Consider the following 20,176-nt stretch of genomic DNA (forward strand, 5'->3'; position numbering starts at 1 on the left):
AAAAATATAAATGTAACATGCAACAATTTCAAAGATTTTACTGAGTTACAGTTCATATAAGGAAATCAGTCAATAGAAATACATTCATTAGGCCCTAATCTATGGATTTCACATGACTGGGAATACAGATATGCATCTGTTGGTCACAGATTAAAAAATATATATATATATATGGGCGTGGATAAGAAAACCTGTCAGTATCTGGTGTGACCACCATTTGCAGCGTGGCACATCTCCTTTGCATAGTATTGATCAGGCTGTTGATTGTGGCCTGTGGAATGTTGTCCCACTCCTCTTCAATGGCTGTGCGAAGTCCTGGATATTGGCGGGAACTGGAACGCGCTGTCGTACACATCAATCCAGAGCATCCCAAACAGGCTCAATGGGTGACATCTCTGGTGAGTATACAGGCCATGGAAGAACTGGGACATTTTCAGCTTCCAGGAATTGTGTACAGATCCTGGCGACATGGAGCCGTCTTTATCATGCTGAAACATGAGGTGATGGCGGCGGGTTAATGGCACAACAATGGGCTTCAGGATCTCGTCACGGTATCTCTGTGCATTGAAATTGGCATTGATAAAATGCAATTGTGTTCATTGTCCATAGCTTATGCCTAACTATACCATAACCCAACCGCTACCATATGGTACTCTGTTCACAATGTTGACATCAGCAAACCGCTCACCCACACGACGCCGTACACATGGTCTGCGGTTGTGAGGCCGGTTGGACGTACTGTCAAATTCTCTAAAACAACGTTGGAGGCGGCTTATGTTAGATTCTCTGGCAACAGCTCTGGAGGACATTCCTGCAGTCAGCATGCCAACTGCACACTTCCTCAAAACTTGAGACATCTGTGGCATTGTGTTGTGTGACACAATGCCACATCTTGGCAAAGGAGAAATGCTCACTAACAGGGATGTGAACAAATGACTGCACAACATTTGAGAGAAATTCGCTTTTTGTGCATATGGAACATTTATCAGATCTTTTATTTCAGTTAATGAAACATGGGACCATCACTTTACATGTTGCGTTTATATTTTTGTTCAGTGTAAATGGTAAAATTGTGTGTAATATGATTGCATTTTGGAACCCCATTCCCCCAAGATGAATGGTTTTGACTACGATCCACTGCTTTGTCTGGTGCAGCTAGAAATCACAAGTGTCTATCCTATAATGAAAAGGCACCCGCAAAATAAAATTCCACAAGCTTCTTAATCTATTTTCTGCTGTTGTTACATTTGTATTGGTGTTTTGTTTCATGTCCGATGCGCTCTGGGTGTTGTTACATATAATTTGCGGCATGCATCATGAGCAAAGTCATTGTAGCCATCACTTCCCCTAGCTGTGAGAACCATGGAATGAGCACGGGCTGACGTGGCATTGCTGTAGCGTAGCCTGCCAGAAGGCTACCAAAGGTTGCACTGTGTCCATTACAATGTAGAATCTAGTCCAAACGAGTTCAATAGTTAGGCTATCCATATTACCGGAGCTTCCTTTTATTCTTTCTATTTCTATGGTGAATTTAAGGCCGCAATTTATGGAACATGCCAAAACTTTGGAAATAACAATAGTAAAATATACTGGTTCTCTATATCCATCTGTGGCGAAGATTTCCCTAAATACTTATGACAAATGTATTTTTTATTTTTTATTATATTTAACCTTTATTTAACTAGGCAAGTCATTTAAGAACGAACTAACGAACTGGAACGAACTACAAAAATCTCTGAAACTGGAAACACTTATCTCCCTCACTAGTTTTAAGCACCAGCTGTCAGAGCAGCTCACAGATCACTGCACCTGTACATAGCCCAAACAATTATCTCATCCCCTACTGTATTTATTTATTTATTTATTTATTTTGCTCCCTTGCACCCCAGTATTTCTACTTTGCACATTCACCTACTGCAAATCTACAATTCCAGTGTTTTTTAATTGCTATATTGTATTTACTTTGCTACCGTGGCCTTTTTATTGCCTTTACCTGCCTTATTTCACCTCATTTGCTCACATTGTATATAGACTTGTTTTTGTACTGTATTATTGACTGTATGTTTGTTTTACTCCGTGTGTAACTCTGTGTTGTTGTATGTGTCGAACTGCTTCGCTTTATCTTGGCCAGGTCGCAGTTGTAAATGAGAACTTGTTCTCAACTTGCCTACCTGGTTAAACAAAGGTAAAATAAAGAAAAAGAAAAAGAACAAATTCTTATTTACAGTAACCGTCTTGTTCAGGGGCAGAACGACAGATTTTTTACCTTGTCAGCTCGGGGATTCGATCTAGCAACCTTTCGGTTACTGGCCCAACACTCTAACCACTAGGCTACCTGCTGCCCCAAATCCAGCTCCAGAACCAGCCATACAGTAGACCAGCCAGCTAGCTAATCTTTTGATTAGTGTTGCAACAACATATAACATTAGCTAGCTAGATAAGGTTAGCATGCTAACTAGCTACACTGACAGCTATCACTCCACGTGGAAATCTCCACAACGTTCCCACCCCCAATTCGTGAATATGTATTAGCAGCCTGCGTCATTCTTCGGAGGTGGAACTTAAACGAGAAATTCCGCTATAGGACAGGAATTACGTCAAAATAGGTGCTGCATTGCCCACTGGTGTGTCGCCTCTAAAGCTAAATTCCTACAACTCAAAAAACAATTCATGACTTTTGCCATGTTAATATGACATCTGAGTGAGAATGGCTAAGAAAATCAACGGGGGCCCGCTGCAGGTCAGGGGCACGTGCCCAGTCAGTATTCGGTCATGACTACTACAAGTTTAGATAGCTGGCTAGAACTAACTACCAATCAAAAATGTAGTGACTGGCATAACAACAGAAAGATTGCTGATGCTCAACCAAATTTCAAAATTGCAACCAGGTTATTTTACTATTCAAACTCTCAGTAATAAATTGAGACCCCGACTGAGTTCCAAACAAAAAACATCATCAACCTCTTATGTCGCTTATGCCTGGAACCGGCCCTGTCTGTAAGAATAACGTTGCTTCCCACCCTCCCATCCAACCTTCCCTCCTTCCTTCCCTCTCTCATCCTCTTACCCTCCAGCAGTATGATAGAGAAGTCCTGGGCTGTGTGGCCCTTGCGGGAGGCAAAGCACTGGTAGGCCCCAGAGTGGCTCTTCTGAGCGGCTGTGATCTGCAGGGTGTCGTTGTGGGAGCCCTGTATAGAGATGTGCTGGTCTGGGACTATAGGTTCTGTGTTCCTGTACCAGGCCACTGTGTACAATGGTGAACCCTCCACAGCACAGGTAAAGAACAGGGTACTGCTGATGCCTGTCTTCAGACTCTTAGGGGAAAGGGTCACTCGCAGGGGGTCTGTGGGAGGAGAGAGAACACACACATGAGTAACACACACACACACAAAGACAGAAAAACAAAACAGCGCAATCAGTTGAGGAGACTCAGTCCGTTTCAGGCAGTCATTAAAAAAGCAGCTGGAGACATCACTTCACATCTCTGTCCACATATATATGTGTGTGTGTGTGTGTGTGTGTGTGTGTGTGTGTGTGTGTGTGTCTGTCTGTCTGTCTGTCTGTCTGTCTGTCTGTCTGTCTGTCTGTCTGTCTGTCTGTCTGTCTGTCTGTCTGTCTGTCTGTCTGTCTGTCTGTCTGTCTGTCTGTCTGTCTGTCTGTCTGTCTGTCTGTCTGTCTGTCTGTCTGTCTGTGTGTGTGTGTGTGTGTGTGTGTGTGTAAATGTCAGTGAGCAATAAGGCAGCTGGTGGTGTGTGCTGGGGGGTATGGCTGTGCAACCCAAGCCCCCCTCACCCTGTCAGAGTCACACTGTGTGCTGCCATGATGTGCCCACTGGCAAAGCCTGCCTCTGTTCTGCTCTCTCTTTTTATCTCTCTTGCACTATGTCTCTCTCTCTCTCTCTCGCTCTCTCTCTCTATCTTCTCTGTGTTTTTACAAATCTGTTTCTCTCTCTCATTCTTCCTTTCTCTATGAAAGATATACTTCAATTTAAATTTTTCGTTGTTCCTTCTCTGTCTTCTTTTAGTCCACCCCCTCTGCTCTCTGTCTCTCTCTCTCTAACAGTGACTGGTGTTGGCGGTGGTGTGAAGTGCTCATTCTCAGTGCATTACTGTCCTGTCCTCGGTCTAGATATGATATGACATGGCATCATACACTACACACCCATTCATACTGATCCATTTCGTGTGTGTGTGTGTGTGTGTGTGTGTGTGTGTGTGTGTGTGTGTGTGTGTGTGTGTGTGTGTGTGTGTGTGTGTGTGTGTGTGTGTGTGAGAGACAGAATATGAGCCTGTCTGCCACCAAGTCAGAAAACGGTGTGAGTGTATCTGTCTGTCAGTCTGACATTAACAGTAAGTGCACACTGCATTTAACCATGGAAAGGTGACTGGGAATATGGCCGAATACAAACAGTGTAGTTATTCCCTCCGTAAGGCAATCAAACAGGCAAAACGTCAGTACAGAGACAAAGTAGAGTCGCAATTCAACGGCTCAGACACGAGACATATGTGGCAGGGTCTACAGACAATCACGGACTACAAAGGAAAAACCAGACACATCGCGGACACCGACGTCTTGCTTCTGGACAAGCTAAACACTCTTCGCCCGCTTTGAGGATAATACAGTGCCACCGACGCGGCCCACTACCAAGGACTGTGGACTCTCCTTCTCCGTGGCCGACGTGAGTAAGACATTTATGCCTGTTAACCCTCGCAAGGCTGCCGGGCCCTGATGGCATCCCTAGCCACGTCCTCAGAACACCCTCAGATCATGCTGGAGTGTTAACGGACATACTCAATGTCTCCCTATCCCAGTCTGCTGTCCCCTTTTGCTTCAAGATGTCCAGCATTGTTACTGTACCCAAGAAAGCAAAGGTTACTGAACTAAATGACTATCACCCCGCAGCACTCACTTCTGTCGTCATGAAGTGCTTTGAGAGGCTAGTTAAGGATCATATCACCTCCACCTTACCTGACACCCTAGACCCACTTCAATTTGCTTACCGCCCCAATAGATCCACAGACAATGCAATAGCCATCGCACTACACACTGCACTATCCCATCTGGACAAGAGGAATACCTATGTAATAATGCTGTTCACAAAACAAAGGAGCTGATTGTGGAATTCAGGAAACAGCAGAGGGAGCATGCCTCTATCCACATCGATGGGACCGCAGTGGTGAAGGTGGTAAGCTTCAAGTTCCTCGGCGTACACATCACTGGCGATCTGAAATAGTCTACCCACACAGACGGTGTGGTGAAGAAGGCGCAACAGCGCCTCTTCAACCTCAAATTTGTCTTGGCCCCTAAAACCCTCACAAACTTTTACAGATGCACAATTGAGAGCATCCTGTCGGGCTGTATCACCGCCTGGTAAGGCAACTGCACCGCCCGCAACCGCAAGGCTCTCCAGAGGGTGGTGCGGTCTGCCCAACGCATCACCGGGGACACACTGCCTGCCCTCCAGGACACCTACGCCACCCGATGTCACAGGAAGGCCAAAAAGATCATCAACGACATCAACCACCCGAGCCACGGCCTGTTCACCCCGCTACCATCCAGAAGGCGAGGTCAGTACAGGTGCATCAAGGCTGGGACCGAGAGACTGAAAAACAGCTTCTCTCTCAAGGCCATCAGACTGTTAAATAGCCATCACTAGCCGGCTTCCACCCAGTTACGCAACCCTGCATCTTAGGCTGCTGCCCAATATACATCGACTTGGATTCACTGGCCACTTTAATAATGGAATACTAGTCACTTTAATAATGTTTAAATCATGCTTACATACTGCTTTACTAATCTCATACGTACAGTTGAAGTCGGAAGTTTACATACACTTAGGTCGGAGCTATTAAAACTCGTTTTTCAACCACTCCACAAATTTCTTGTTAACAAACTATAGTTTTGGCAAGTCGGTTAGGACATCTACTTTGTGCATGACTCAAGTCATTTTTCCAACAATTGTTTACAGACCGATTATTTCACTTATAATTCACTGTATCACAATTCCAGTGGGTCAGAAGTTTACATACACTAAATTGACTGTGCCTTTAAACAGCTTGGAAAATTCCAGAAAATGATGTCATGGCTTTAGAAGCTTCTGATAGGCTAATTGACATCATTTGAGTCAATTGGAGGTGTACCTGTGGATGTATTTCAAGGCCTACCTTCAAACTCACTGCCTCTTTGCTTGACATCATAGGAAAATCAAAAGAAATCCGCCAAGACCTCCACAAGTCTGGTTCATCCTTGGGAGCAACTTCAAAATTCCTGAAGGTACCAAGTTCATCTGTACAAACAATAGTACGCACGTATAAACACCATGGGACCACGCAGCCGTCATACCTCTCGGGAAGGAGAGGTCTTCCAAATTGACAATGACCCCAAGCATACTTCCAAAGTTGTGGTAAAATGGCTTAAGGACAACAAAGTCAAGGTATCAGAGTGGCCATCTCAAAGCCCTGACCTCAGTCCTATGGAAAATTTGTGGGCAGAACTGAAAAAGCGTGTGTGAGCAAGGAGGCCTACAAACCTGACTCAGTTACATCAGCTCTGTCAGGAGGAATGGGACAAAATTCACCCAACTTATTGTGGGAAGCTTGTGGAAGGCTACCCAAAATGTTTGACCCAAGTTAATCAATTTAAAGGCAATGCTACCAAATACTAATTGAGTGTATGTATGTAAACTTCTGACCCACTGGGAATGTGATGAAAGAAATAAAAGATGAAATAAAGCATTCTCTCTACTATTATTCAGACATTTCACATTCTGAATAATAAAATTTGATTTGATTTAAGTGTTTGTTTTTCCCCTTTGCCAACCCCCCTCCTCCCGCCTCACTCCTCCTTCTCCTCACACCAATTCCCTGTCCGATGGTCCCTCCCTCTTCACCACAACATCCACTCCCTCTCCCCTTTTCTCCCTCCCACATCCCTCGACCACCTTCCCTCCTCCTCTCCTCACCTATGACATAGAGTGCTCCGGACACCTCCTTCGAGCCGAAGCTGTTGGTGACCTCACAGGCGTAGCTACCGCTGTCCTCCTGCCTGAGGTCACTGATGGTCAGACCCGTGAGGCGCCGCGTCCAGCGTGCATCAGAGGGCAGTGGGCGCCCGTCCTTTAGCCAGCGCACCGTGGGGCTGGGGTACCCTGCTGCCATGCAGGGGAGCTCCACACTCTGACCAGCCCGCACTTCCCCAGCCTGGAAACTGTCCAGGATAGAGGGAGACGATTCGGTGGGGTCTGGAGGAGGGGGGGGGTGTAACAGGTTAGACTTTGGACTGTGGTAGGGTATGGGATGGGATGTTTACAACATACACTATACAGTATCAGTCAAAAGTTTGGACACACCTACTCATTCAAGGGTTTTTCTTTATTTGTACTATTTTCTACATTGTAGAATAATAGTGAAGACATCAAAACTATGACATAACACATATGGAATCATGTAGTAACCAAGAAAGTGTTAAACAAATCAAAATATATTTTATATTTGAGATTCTTCAAAGTAGCCATCCTTTGCCTTTATGACAGCTTTGCACACTCTTGGCATTCTCTCAACCAGCTTCATGAGGTAGTCACCTGGAATGCATTTCAATTAACAGGTGTGCCTTGTTAAAAGTTAATTTGTGGAATTTCTTTCCTTCTTAATGCGTTTGTGTAGTTGTGTAGTGACAAGATAGGGGTGGTATACAGAAGATAGCCATATTTGGTAAAATACCAAGTCCATATTATGGCAAGAACAGCTCAAATAAGCAAAGAAAAAATGACATATTTGAGATTCTTCAAAGTAGCCATCCTTTGCCTTGATGACAGCTTTGCACACTCTTGGCATTCTCTCAACCAGCTTCATGAGGTAATAATAAGCAAAGAAAAAAATGACAGTCCATCATTACTTTAAGACATGAAGGTCAGTCAATACGGAAAACTTCTTCAAGTGCAGTCGCAAAACCATCAAGCACTATGATGAAACTGGCTCTCATGAGGACCACCACAGGAAAGGAAGACCCAGAGTTACATCTGCTGCAGAGGATAAGTTCATTAGAGTTAACTGCACCTCAGATTGCAGCCCAAATAAATGCTTCACAGAGTTCAAGTAACAGACACATCTCAACATCAACTGTTCAGAGGAGACTGTGTGAATTAGGCCTTTATGGTCGAATTGCTGTAAAGGACACCAATAAGAAGAAGAGACTTGCTTGGGCCAAGAAACACGAGCAATGGACTTTAGACTGGTGGAAATCTGTCCTTTGATCTGATGAGTCCAAATTTGAGATTTTTGGTACCAACTGCTGTGTCTTTGTGAGACGCAGAGTAGGTGAACGGATGATCTCCGCATGTGTGGTTCCCACCATGAAGCATGGAGGAGGAGGTGTGATGGTGTGGGGGTGCTTTGCTGGTGACACTGTCTGTGATTTATTTAGAATTCAAGGCACACTAAAACCAGCATAGCTACCACAGCATTCCGCAGCGAAACACAATCCCATCCTGTTTGCGCTTAGTGGGACTATCATTAGGACAGTGACCCAAAACACACCTCCAGGTTGTGTAAGGGCTATTTGACCAAGAAGGAGAATGATGGAGTGATGCACCAGATGACCTGGCCTCCACAATCACCCGACCTCAACCCAATTGAGATAGTATGGGATGAGTTGGACCGCAGAGTGAAGGAAAAGCAGCCAACAAGTGCTCAGTATATGTGGGAATTCCTTCAAGACTGTTGGAAAAGCATTCCAGGAGAAGCTGGTTGAGAGAATGCCAAGAGTCTGCAAAGCTGTCATCAAGGCAAAGGATGGCTACTTTGAAGAATCTCAAATATAAAATATATTTTGATTTGTTTAACACTTTTTTGGTTACTACATGATTCCATATGTGTTATTTCATAGTGTTGATGTCTTCAGTATTATTCTACAATGAAGAAAATAGTAAAAATAAAGAAAAACCCTTGAATGAGTAGGTGTGTTCAAACTTTTGGCTGGTACTGTATATACAGAAGTATGTAGACACCCCTTCAAATTAGTGGATTCGGCTATTTCAGCCATACCCGTTGCTGACAGGTGTATAGAATCGAGAACACAGCCATGCAATCTCCAACGTGGCATCGTCATAGGATGCCACCTTTCAAACAAATCAGTTTGTCTAATTTCTGCCCTGCTAGAGCTGCCCCGGTCAACTGTAAGTGCTGTTATTGTGAAGTGGAAATGTCTAGGAGCAACAACGGCTCAGCTACGAAGTGGTAGGCCTAAGATCATCATGCGCAATGCCAAGTGTCGGCTGGAGTGGTGTAAAGCTCGCCACCATTGAATTCTGGAGCAGTGGAAACGTGTTCTCTGGATTGATGAATCAGGCCTCACCATCTGGCAGTCATACGAACGAATCTGGGTTTGGCGGTGCCAGGAGAACGTTACTTGCCAATGCATAGTTCCAACTGTAAAGTTTGGTGGAGAAGGAATAATGCTCTGGGGCTGTTTTTCATGGTTCGGGCTAAGTCCCTTAGTTCCCATGAAGGTAAATCTTAACGCTACAGAATACAATGACATTCTAGACGATTCTCTGTTACAGCATGACAATGCCCCCGTGCACAAAGCGAGGTCCATACAGAAACGGTTTGTCGAGACCGGTGTGGAAGAACTTGACTGGTCTGCACAGAGCCCTGATCTCAACCCCATTGAACACCTTTGGAATGAATTGGAACACAGACTGTGAGCCAGGCCTAATCACCCAACATCAATGCCCAACCTCGCTAATGCTCTTGTGGCTGAATGGAAGCAAGTCCCCGCAGCAATGTTCTAACATCTAGTGGAAAGCCTTCCCAGAAGAGTGGAAGCTGTTACACCAGAACAGGGGGGACCAACTTCATATTAATGCCCATGATCTTGGAATGAGACGATTGACGAGCAGTTGTCCACATACTTTTGGTCATGTAATGTATATTCATTCATATTCATAGACATTTATTACACACAAAACACTGTGTACCGGTACGCAGAGCAATGACATACTTTACAGTCCCACTCACCCATGACAGACAGCCTGGCTCCATTGCTCTGACGTGTCTCTCCGCTGTATTTGTGCTTGGTGATACAGCGGTAGGTAGAGAGGGCATCCTCCTTCTGGACATCTGAGATGTACAGAGCACCAAAGGACGTCAGGAAGAACCTGTTACCTGTTACAGAGAGAAAATGATTGAACAAAGCCTCAAAATAACTAAATACCCCCAACAAACAACCTAGTCGGGGCAAGGGTGACTGCTATCTAAACATTTGGCAACCTGTCATACCCTAGAGGACACACGCTGAGCTCACTATTAAACATGCAATACATTCACATTGAGAAACACTTGAAAATGGTCAAACCCTCACCATCACTTACAGTAAAGACGTTATCAACATCTCCACTCCAGTATTGTTATCATTGTTGTGGTTGTTATAGAACACAGCAAGATGAGCCCAGGTCTGGTTCGTGTGTCAGTGTGTGATGTACCCTGCCAGGCTGTGCCCTATTTTCAGCCTATACCAATCTGGCAGACCCTGCCCAATTATTGGAGGGGTAGAGGAGAGGGAGGGCACCATTTTAATGAGCATTTGCCAATTTGGGAAATGTTAACACTGTCCTATGTATGAACACATACTCACACACATGTGCGCATACACACATACACACACTGTTCTTCCTCTACTCGTTCTCTCTCACCTGGGTTCACTGCAGAGGCTCCCGGCTATAGTCCAACAGCTGGAGCACAATTAGAGCATTCATGTGTAACTGTGTGTTTATCACCAGATTATGTGTGTGTGGAGGGTAGAGGGTGTGTGTGGAGGGTAGAGGGTGTGTGTGTGGAGGGTAGAGAGTGTGTGTGTGGAGGGTAGACGGTGTGTGTGTGGAGGGTAGAGGGTAGAGGGTGTGTGTGTGGAGGGTAGAGGGTAGAGGGTGTGTGTGTATAGAGGGTAGTGTGTACATCTGCACGGTAGTTGGCTGACAGACAGCACAGGTGGAGGGTAGAGTGTGTATGACTCTCTCTCTCTCTCTCTCTTTCTCTATGTTGTGTGTGTGTGTGTACACAAGCGTGTGTGTGTGTGTGTGTGTGTGTGTGTGTGTGTGTGTGTGTGTGTGTGTGTGTGTGTGTGTGTGTGTGTGTGTGTGTGTGTGTGTGTGTGTGTGTGTGTGTGTGTGTGTGTGTGTACTAGGGGGCTAGCAGCAGGCTAACAGACAATGTGTGTGTGGAGGGTAGTGGCACAGTCGCAGCGTAGGCTGTAATTTTACAGTCAGCCTTTGTTTGCACCCCTGAATTAATCCTTACAGGATAATGTGCACTTTAAGATTTCAACTCCCATAACACTGACACGCCACACTGTCACAACACACTGACAGACAAACAGAGAGGGAGAGAGATAAAGAGAGATAGAGATAAAGAGAGCAAGCGAGTAAGAGAGATAGAGAGAGAGATAAATAGAGAAAACTAGAGGGAGCGAGAGATAGAGAGAGAGAGCAAGAGAGAGAGGGGAATGGGAGAGATAGCAAGAGGGATTGAGCTAGAGGAAGAGAGAGAGAGAGAGAGAGAGAGGGGGGGGGGAATGGGAGAGATAGCAAGAGGGATTGAGCTAGAGGGAGAGAGAGAGAGAGAGGGGGGGGGAATGGGAGAGATAGCAAGAGGGGGGGGAATGGGAGAGATAGCAAGTGGGATTGAGCTAGAGGAAGAGAGAGAGAGAGAGGGGGGGATGGGAGAGATAGTAAGAGGGGGGGAATGGGAGAGATAGCAAGTGGGATTGAGCTAGACAGAGAGAGAACAAGAGAGGGGGAATGGGAGAGATAGCAAGAGGGATTGAGCTAGAGAGAGAGAGAGAGGGGGAATGGGAGAGATAGCAAGAGGGATTGAGCTAGAGAGAGAGAGAACAAGAGAGGGGGAATGGGAGAGATAGCAAGAGGGATTGAGCTAGAGAGAGAGAGAGAGAGAGAGAGAGGGGGGGGAATGGGAGAGATAGCAAGAGGGGGGGAATGGGAGAGATAGCAAGTGGGATTGAGCTAGAGAGAGAGAGAACAAGAGAGGGGGAATGGGAGAGATAGCAAGAGGGATTGAGCTAGAGAGAGAGAGGGGGGGGAATGGGAGAGATAGCAAGAGGGATTGAGCTAGAGAGAGAGAGAACAAGAGAGGGGGAATGGGAGAGATAGCAAGAGGGATTGAGCTAGAGAGAGAGAGAGAGAGAGAGAGAGGGGGGGGGAGGGAATGGGAGAGATAGCAAGAGGGATTGAGCTAGAGAGAGAGAGAGAGAGAGAGAAGAGAGAGAGAGAGTGAGAGAGAGAGAGAGAGAGAGAGGGGGGGAATGGGAGAGATAGCAAGAGGGATTGAGCTAGAGAGAGAGAGATATCCATAAACAAAAGATCTAAGAAGTGCTGTGCCATGGAGACACCTTTTAATCACATGATCTCCTCCACTATCCACCCATCTTAATTGTTTCTCTTGTTTATTCAATCCCTCTATCTTGAACCATCTCTCGTGATATATCCTCCTTAACATTTTCCCCCTTTCACACAATCTCTTTCTCTCTCTCTCTGTTGTTAAGCAGAGTGGCAGACAGAGTAAAATATTAATTGCTAAATCACTGTACTCCCCAAGCTTTTATTCATGCTGACTTGACTGGATAAACTGAGAATGGAGCTGAAGTGATGCACTAGATTAAGAGCCAGTTCACCACATTCACTCTGCTACCCACCCGCAGGCCTGTTGTTCTCGGTTGGGCTTGTCAGTCAATGATATACTAGGTTAGCAGAGAACAAGCAGGGTGTAAAAGATTAAAGGGAATAAGGGTGGAGCAAAAGAAGAAAGAGTAGGAGAAGAAAAGTGAGAGTGTGTGTGCGCTTGTTCATATGTGTGTATGTTCACGCATACTGTATGTGTGTCTATATGTGTGAGGGGAACATTTTAAAGTGTGGGCATGTTCCGTGTGTATGTGTGTCAGTGGATACTGTAATTATCTGGGTTAGACTGCTGAGCTCAGGCCTTGTTGTCAAACACAGCACAGGAAGGCCTACACTGGTGGGCTACACTGTCAAAATCATACTGCTTTCAAGTGAGCCTGGATTCCATTACAAACCTATAGACCTGCAGTTTGGTAGCAGGCACAACCTGGGAGGGCTATATGAGGGGTGAGAGGAGAGGGAGAAACATTTTTTTAGACAAAAATAGGGACAGAGATATAGGAAAAGCAACTGTATGAGAGGGAGAGAGAGAGAGAGAGAGAGAGAGAGAGACAGAGAAATAGAGACATAGAAACAGTGTGTGATTTGTGTAGCGCCGGTTGCGTAGGGTGTGGGTCTGAGCCAGTGTGTATGTGTGTGAGTGTGTGTAAGAGTCTTTGAGTCAGCCTCGTTTCCTCACATGCAAATGAAGGCAGAGGCACACAGCTAACGAGGCCCATATTTCCACCTCCTCACTGGGGCCATTATTTATTGATGTTCTGCGTCTTTCCCCCTCCCTCCCACTCTCGCACTTTCTTCCCTCTCTCCCTGTTGCTAGGGGCTGCTTGCCATCCTGCGGGTGCTTCTGTGACGATGTTTGGGGTGCAGTCACTCGACCGCCCCTCCCCCCTTTCAGTGTAAGCAAACAGACAGAGGCACTGACACACGCGCACGCACACACGCACGCACACACGCACACACTAGAGGGTGAAAGTTCAGCCAGGCAGCTTGGCATTGGGTAAATGATTGGAGAGAGCTGGGTCCTTTAAATTTAAAAAAGGATGGGCTTATTTTTTCATGGACGTAGGAGTGTCACAGTTTGTCATTAGATATCACTGTCTATCTGACTTCCCCTGCCTCTCTTCGCCAACAGAGAGAGAGTTGGAGGGAAGGGAAGAGGGTGAGAGAAGGTGAGAAGAGAGAGGGGGAGGAACAAGGGATCATAGAGGAGGGACTGTCACTGAGAGAAGAAAGAAAGAAGAAACTGAGCAGATTCAGGAGACATTCACTCTGCAGTACTGGAATATGCACACACACACACACACACACACACACACACACACACACACACACACACACACACACACACACACACACACACACACACACACACACACACACACACACACACACACCCCCGCGCGCGCCTTGGCAGGTTTACAATAGCATAGGAAAACACTAGCCCTACAGACTCAAAATAAAAGGTTCTTGGAGTATCCTTTATGGGTTCTTCAAATTGAAACTGTGGGGGAACCCCTATAAGTTCTTCAAAGAACCCCTTTTAATGGATCCTCTAAGAACCTTTTGAAGAAACTTTTGGGGCACATTTTTGAACTACCCCCTCCCCTATTATTATTAATAATAATAATAATATGCATAACAATAACAACAATAACACAATATTTTAGTTGTCAGTGTTTATTATGATTTTAGTGGCAAAGCAGAATTGAAAAAATCCAAATATGAGGTAGACTCCCAGCAGAGGCCCAAGTCCAATGGGTATATCCTCTGGTGTGTTGATGTTAATGTGTTGATGTTCTCTGTATCCATAGCCAGAATGATTTTGCAGTGCATGGTGATCAAACAGGTTTCCTGTTATATTCATCAGAGGTGTAGAGAGGGTGAAGTCTGGGAATCCCCCAAAAATATAATTATACAGATGATTAACAAAACAGTAATTTTACTGAATGAAAAAAACTGTTTTGATAATGGTTTTCATACACATACAGTACCTTATCCATAATGTAGAGGCCTGTGGGATTTTCATTGAAGAGGTAAGGGAGGAGGATGGTAAATGTGATCTGCATAACATACCAATACCAATTGACATAACTTTGTATGCCTCCTTGTCTGTGTACCTGCAGACAGACACAAAAGTGAGCAGGTCAGTCATCAGCACCCAATACAGCTAGCCTTCAACATATCTTATAGCCTACATATTCTTACCTCTTTGTTGATTCATATCCATTGAATTGTGTCCATTTTCTGTTTTAGAAAGATTTGCACAAATATGAAAATATAGATGGTATCATCATAAAACAATATCAATGTAGATCATACAAGGGACAAACCTTAACTTAAATTGAGGAGATCTTTAAATTTTTCCGTTAAGTGCCCGCACCTGCTGTCCTTTCAAATCCAAATGTTTCAGTTGGGCAGTTAGGTTCCTGCAAGAACCCCCACCAATTAAGGAGGTTTCTCACTGAACCCCACCTCCTATGAGGTTCTTAGAATAACTTTTATGGGCCATTTTCAGTGCCAAGAACCCTAAGGTTCTTTGAAGAACTTTGAGGATCTTAGAAAAACTCTTGTTGAACCCCTCATTTTTAGAGCGCAGCTATTAAAAAACAGGATCAAATAAATCCACAACATGGACAGAGAATCACAGAGTGACTTTCATAGAGTGAATCAACTGACTGAATCAGCTCCATGGACAGAGAATCACTCCAAAAGAGAGTGAATCAACCTACTGAAATCAGCACCACTGACAGTGAATCACTTCAATAGAAAGTGAATCAAGCAACTGAATCAGCACCATTCACTAGCACTAAAATGAAGATCCAGTGATTTCAAGCCCAGTCCTCTGGCCTCTGCCCTGACTGCCTCACCTAGTCATCTAGAGGTGAATGGAAAGAGAATAGGAGAAGAGAGCTGAGCCAAGGCTGGAGTAGATAACAGCTCATCCACATGTTACTATGCTCCACTCTTATTGTTACCATATCCACAAGGCTATACTAACCCATGAATGGAATAGAATAGGGGTGCTGTGCCTGAATTCAAAACGAGACCCCACAACACTCTCTCTCTTTCTCTCTCTCTTCCCTCCCTCCCTTCTTTCTCATGCATGCATTAAAAGGCTGAAGTAGTAGCAGGTGTCAGACAATTAAATATATACACTTCCCTGGCTTCTATTCTCCCCCACACCATTTATCAATGGTGCCCTCTTCACTCCGCTCAATTCACATTCAAAGCAGCTTTATTGGCACCACTGATGTGTTACAACTAATCGTGCCGTGTTAGCCCCGCCCCTTTCCATCTAGCTCACAAAAGGTGCTTTGTTAGCATGACCACACAGTTCAGTAATTTCGGAAGTAACGCAGAACCACTATCAGTCATATCTACAGAATGAATGAGGAATATCCAAATCTTCTGTCTCCCTCTGTCTCCCTCTGTCTCCCTCCCTCTGTCTCCCTCCCTCTCTCTCCCTCTGTCTCCCTCTGTCTCCCTCTCTCTCTCTCCCTCTGTCTCCCTCTCTCTGTCTCCCTGTCTCCCTCTCTCTCTCTCCCTCTCTCTCCCTCTGTCTCTCTCCCTCTGTCTCCCTCTGTCTCTCTCCCTCTGTCTCCCTCTGTCTCCCTCTCACTCCCTCTGTCTCCCTCTGTCTCCCTCTGTCTCCCTCTCTCTCCCTCTGGGGGTTGGAAAGAGAGAGAGAGAGACACAAGGTTTGTCATATTTTCATTAAAAAGCCACGCTTCACCGTCTTGTCCTATAACCGCTGTCCTCTCCCCTAACTAATCCTGACTGTTTATCTAATTTCTCAATCCTTTCTTCTTTCCTCCTTCCTTCCCTCCCTCTCTCCTCTCCTCTATTCTGTATGTTGATGAGACTGTGACCTCCATACAAACCCCCAGTCTCCCTTCTCTAACACTACTGACATTTACAATGAGCAATGAAGAGGAGGAGGATGGTGGGATAGAGGGGGTAACAGTGTATAAGTGGAGGAGACAGAGAGGGAGAGGAGGAGAGACGGAGGGAGATAGATAGACGGGGACAGACAGAGGGAAAGGGTACAGTCCAGTTGTTTCCACTACATTGGGAGCGCGTCTCTTCTGCTCCACTTGCCGCTCTGTCCCAATTTGCCCAGTGTGACTTTAAACAGTAAACACTAGGGAGGAGACAGAGACTCCAAACATAGACTAATAGGCCAATGTACAGGAAAACATTACATATACACAACGTCCCTGTAAACCACTATACTGTAGAAACTATAGGCCAGGGGCATACACTGAGTACATTGAACATTAGGAACATCTTCCTAAAATGACATTTGCAGCCCCTGCCCTTTTGCCCTCGGAACGGCCTCAATTGGTCGGGGCATGGACTCTACAAGGTGTCAAAAGCGTTTCACAGGGATGCTGGCCCATGTTGACTCCAATGTGTCCCACAGTTGTGTCAAGTTGGCTGGATGTCCTTTTGGTGGTGGACCTTTGATGATACACACAGGAAACGGTTGAGCGTGAAAAACTCAGCAGCGCTGCAGTTCTTCACACAAACTGCTATGCCTGGTACCTACTACCATACCCCGTTCAAAAGCACTTACATTTTTGTCTTGCCCATTCACCCTGTGAATGGCACACACACACACAATCCATGTCTCAAGGATTAAAATCCTTTTTTAACCTGTCTCCTCCCCTTCATCGACACTGATTGAACTGGATTTAAGAGGTGACATCAATAAAGGATCATAGCTTTCAGCTGGATTCACCTGGAAAGTCTGTTATGGAAAGAGCAGGTGTTCTTAATGTTTTGTATACTCAGTGTATGTACTACCTTAAAAATACCTAATCAGGGACACAGAGAAGAAAACTGTACAGAAAACTAATACAGGTTTACAGTGTCCCCGCAGACCACTATAGACACAGACAAACTGGCTACAGTGTAGAAGACTACAGGGACCTTATATACACCTAGTAACAGACAGAGTATGGATATATAAAGCAGACCTATAAACAGAGAGACAGAGGTGAAAACAGGGATCATTTATGATGTGTGTTTCATGTGCCTGGTGACATCTGGGATGACAGTACTAATGTGAACCCCTGGAGAGAGCGACCGCACACACACACGCACACACACACACTCCTATGCATTCCCTTCCTATATGAGCAACAACAGTTGACAACACACACATCGGCACGCAAACACGCATGCACACACACACACTCACATACACCAAAATGGAAACAATACATATATATTTGCCATAGCAGTAGAAAATTCACATATATCCTCAAACGTACAGTACCCCTTTCACACACAAATACACACACACTTCAGGAATAAGAAATCTCAGTAAGTAAAATCATCCCACAGTCACTGGCCTTTGCCCCTTTCTCCTCCTTGTTTTAAATGAAGAGAAACAGAGAGAGATGGCCACATGGTATGTGTCAGTGTGTGTGTGTGTCAGTTGCACTGTGCTCTGGCGTAGCCCATGGACTGGGGCAGTTGGCTGCATTAGCTGCACTGAGTGAGCTGACTGGTCCCTCCCTATTAGAGCGCTGGTGGCAGAGGAGTGTCTCAACCCAGCCAGGAGGGACAGCTCTCTCTCTCTCTCTCTCTCTCTCTCTCTCTCTCTCTCTCTCTCTCTCTCTCTCTCTCTCTCTCTCTCTCTCTCTCTCTCTCTCTCTCTCTCTCTCTCTCTCTCTCTCTCTCTCTCTCTCTCTCTCTCTCTCTCTCTCTCTCTCTCTCTCTCTCTCTCTTTCTTTCTACCTCTCTCTCGATCTCTCTCACACACACACAAACACAAAAACACGGTAGATCAATTGAGATTGCATGGACATCGGTGCGAGGCACTCATCGACCAGAGACAGGCCTCAAATCCCCCACAGACAACACACCCGTCTGAGCACACACACACACAGGCCACAACTAGGACATAGAATAAGTGGAGCAAACATAGACAACAACTCCAACATACAGTAGAACGTTCAGAGAATGTGCTACTGTCTACAGTAGGTGTAAACAACAGGACACACAAACACGGACAGCATGTGAGGTTAGAGACTGGGAGTTTTCACTGTTCTAGAGTCACAAAAGGCCTACCTACCCAGCTGCTCTGTATCATCTCTTCTTACCCTGAATTATTGAGAGCTGTCTTGTCTGTGGTTTGGGGTTAAAGAGAACACAAACACACCTCAGATACCTTCAATTATTCACCCGCTTACACACACGCACGTGCGCATGAACACTCACACACGGACACACACGCACGCACACGCCGTTTAAAAACCACACACAAACTAACAAAACCACACACAAACCACAAATCAAATCCAATGTACACACTAATCCATAACTAACTACACACACACACTCAATCTCACTTTCCCTCGCATTCCCTCCTCCTGTGTGATCTCTCATGTACTTGTCCTCTGTCCTCACTTCCCAGTGCCCTCCCACCCACTCACATCAATCAGCTAGCTGCCATGTTGCCATGGCCTCTATGTGGGGTTGAACAGCTAATAGACTGCCTGGACAGGGAAATCAATACACCTGATTGAGTGTTCTTGTAGGAACATGGCACTTGGCTGACCACCAGTGATCTTGATAGATCCCCAAATATGTTTTTGGTCTTCCCGGGTCAACAGTCCGCAGTGTGCTTGAAAAATACTTTTTGATACTACTTACACGTTTCATAAATCCCAATGCATTTCAATTGCAGTAACAGTAAAAATGGCCACTCTAATTAGTCTTCAACCATTTAAAGCTAGAAAACGTGCAGATCAGTCTGGAATAGTTTGCTTGTATACAGCTTTTTGATACCATTTATACTTTTTGAACTTTAACCATTTTAAATGTGCATAAAAGCTCCATAGGCTTGAATGGGAAGTATTTGGATTTGCCACTGCTCTTGAACCCTTGAAGCTACAAACACCAAACCGACATTGACATATACAGATTGACTCAACTTAGATCGATTGTCAAAAGATTGTTGATGCTATTTGAACTATAACCGTTTTAGATTTGCATAAAAGCTCCATAGACTTCAAAGGCAAAATGTGGATTCTTGATCCGTTTCAACTACAAACACCACACCAGCGTTGACATGTGCAGACTGACTCAACTTAGATGGCTTCAATACAGATTTTTGCCAGCATTCTTACTTCATAAACTATAAAGCTTGTCGTATCCCCATTCATTTCAATGGCGGAATGCAGGCTTCAACATTCTAAATTGAAAACACTGCCACAAATCTTTCAGAATGTTCAAACTAAAACATTTTCAGAGCTTAAAAACACACAACATGGCTTCTGATGATATAGTACTCACTCTAGTCTACTACACTAACCCACTATAATAACAACACACCTACAAAACACCTCAAAATAGATCTATATAGCTAACACATAGCATATGAAAACACTATTACTACCATTACTACTACTATGTCACAACCATAAATACTTCAAGACTGGCAAGCACACCATATTTACTTCCATAAATGTTATT

General features: G+C 45.0%; 1 protein-coding gene across 6 annotated transcripts in view; it reads right to left on the minus strand.

Moving 5' to 3' along the window:
- The window catches only part of LOC106567837 (Down syndrome cell adhesion molecule-like protein 1 homolog), an 86,156-nt gene that overhangs the window by 27,216 nt on the left and 38,764 nt on the right, over positions 1–20,176 (minus strand). For all 6 annotated transcript variants that reach the window (XR_006758369.1, XM_014137620.2, XM_045692283.1 and 3 more), the window contains exons 4-6: positions 10,017–10,163; positions 6,962–7,240; positions 3,068–3,343 (exon numbers count right to left, since the gene is read on the minus strand). Coding sequence is in view for 5 of the 6 variants with exons in the window: in XM_014137620.2 (XP_013993095.1) it covers positions 3,068–3,343; positions 6,962–7,240; positions 10,017–10,163 (702 nt within the window). In the remaining variant the exon portion in view is untranslated. The remainder of the gene's footprint in view (positions 1–3,067; positions 3,344–6,961; positions 7,241–10,016; positions 10,164–20,176) is intronic.

This window comes from Salmo salar, chromosome ssa13 (genome assembly GCF_905237065.1).
Source record: "Salmo salar chromosome ssa13, Ssal_v3.1, whole genome shotgun sequence".
NCBI lineage: Eukaryota > Metazoa > Chordata > Actinopteri > Salmoniformes > Salmonidae > Salmo > Salmo salar.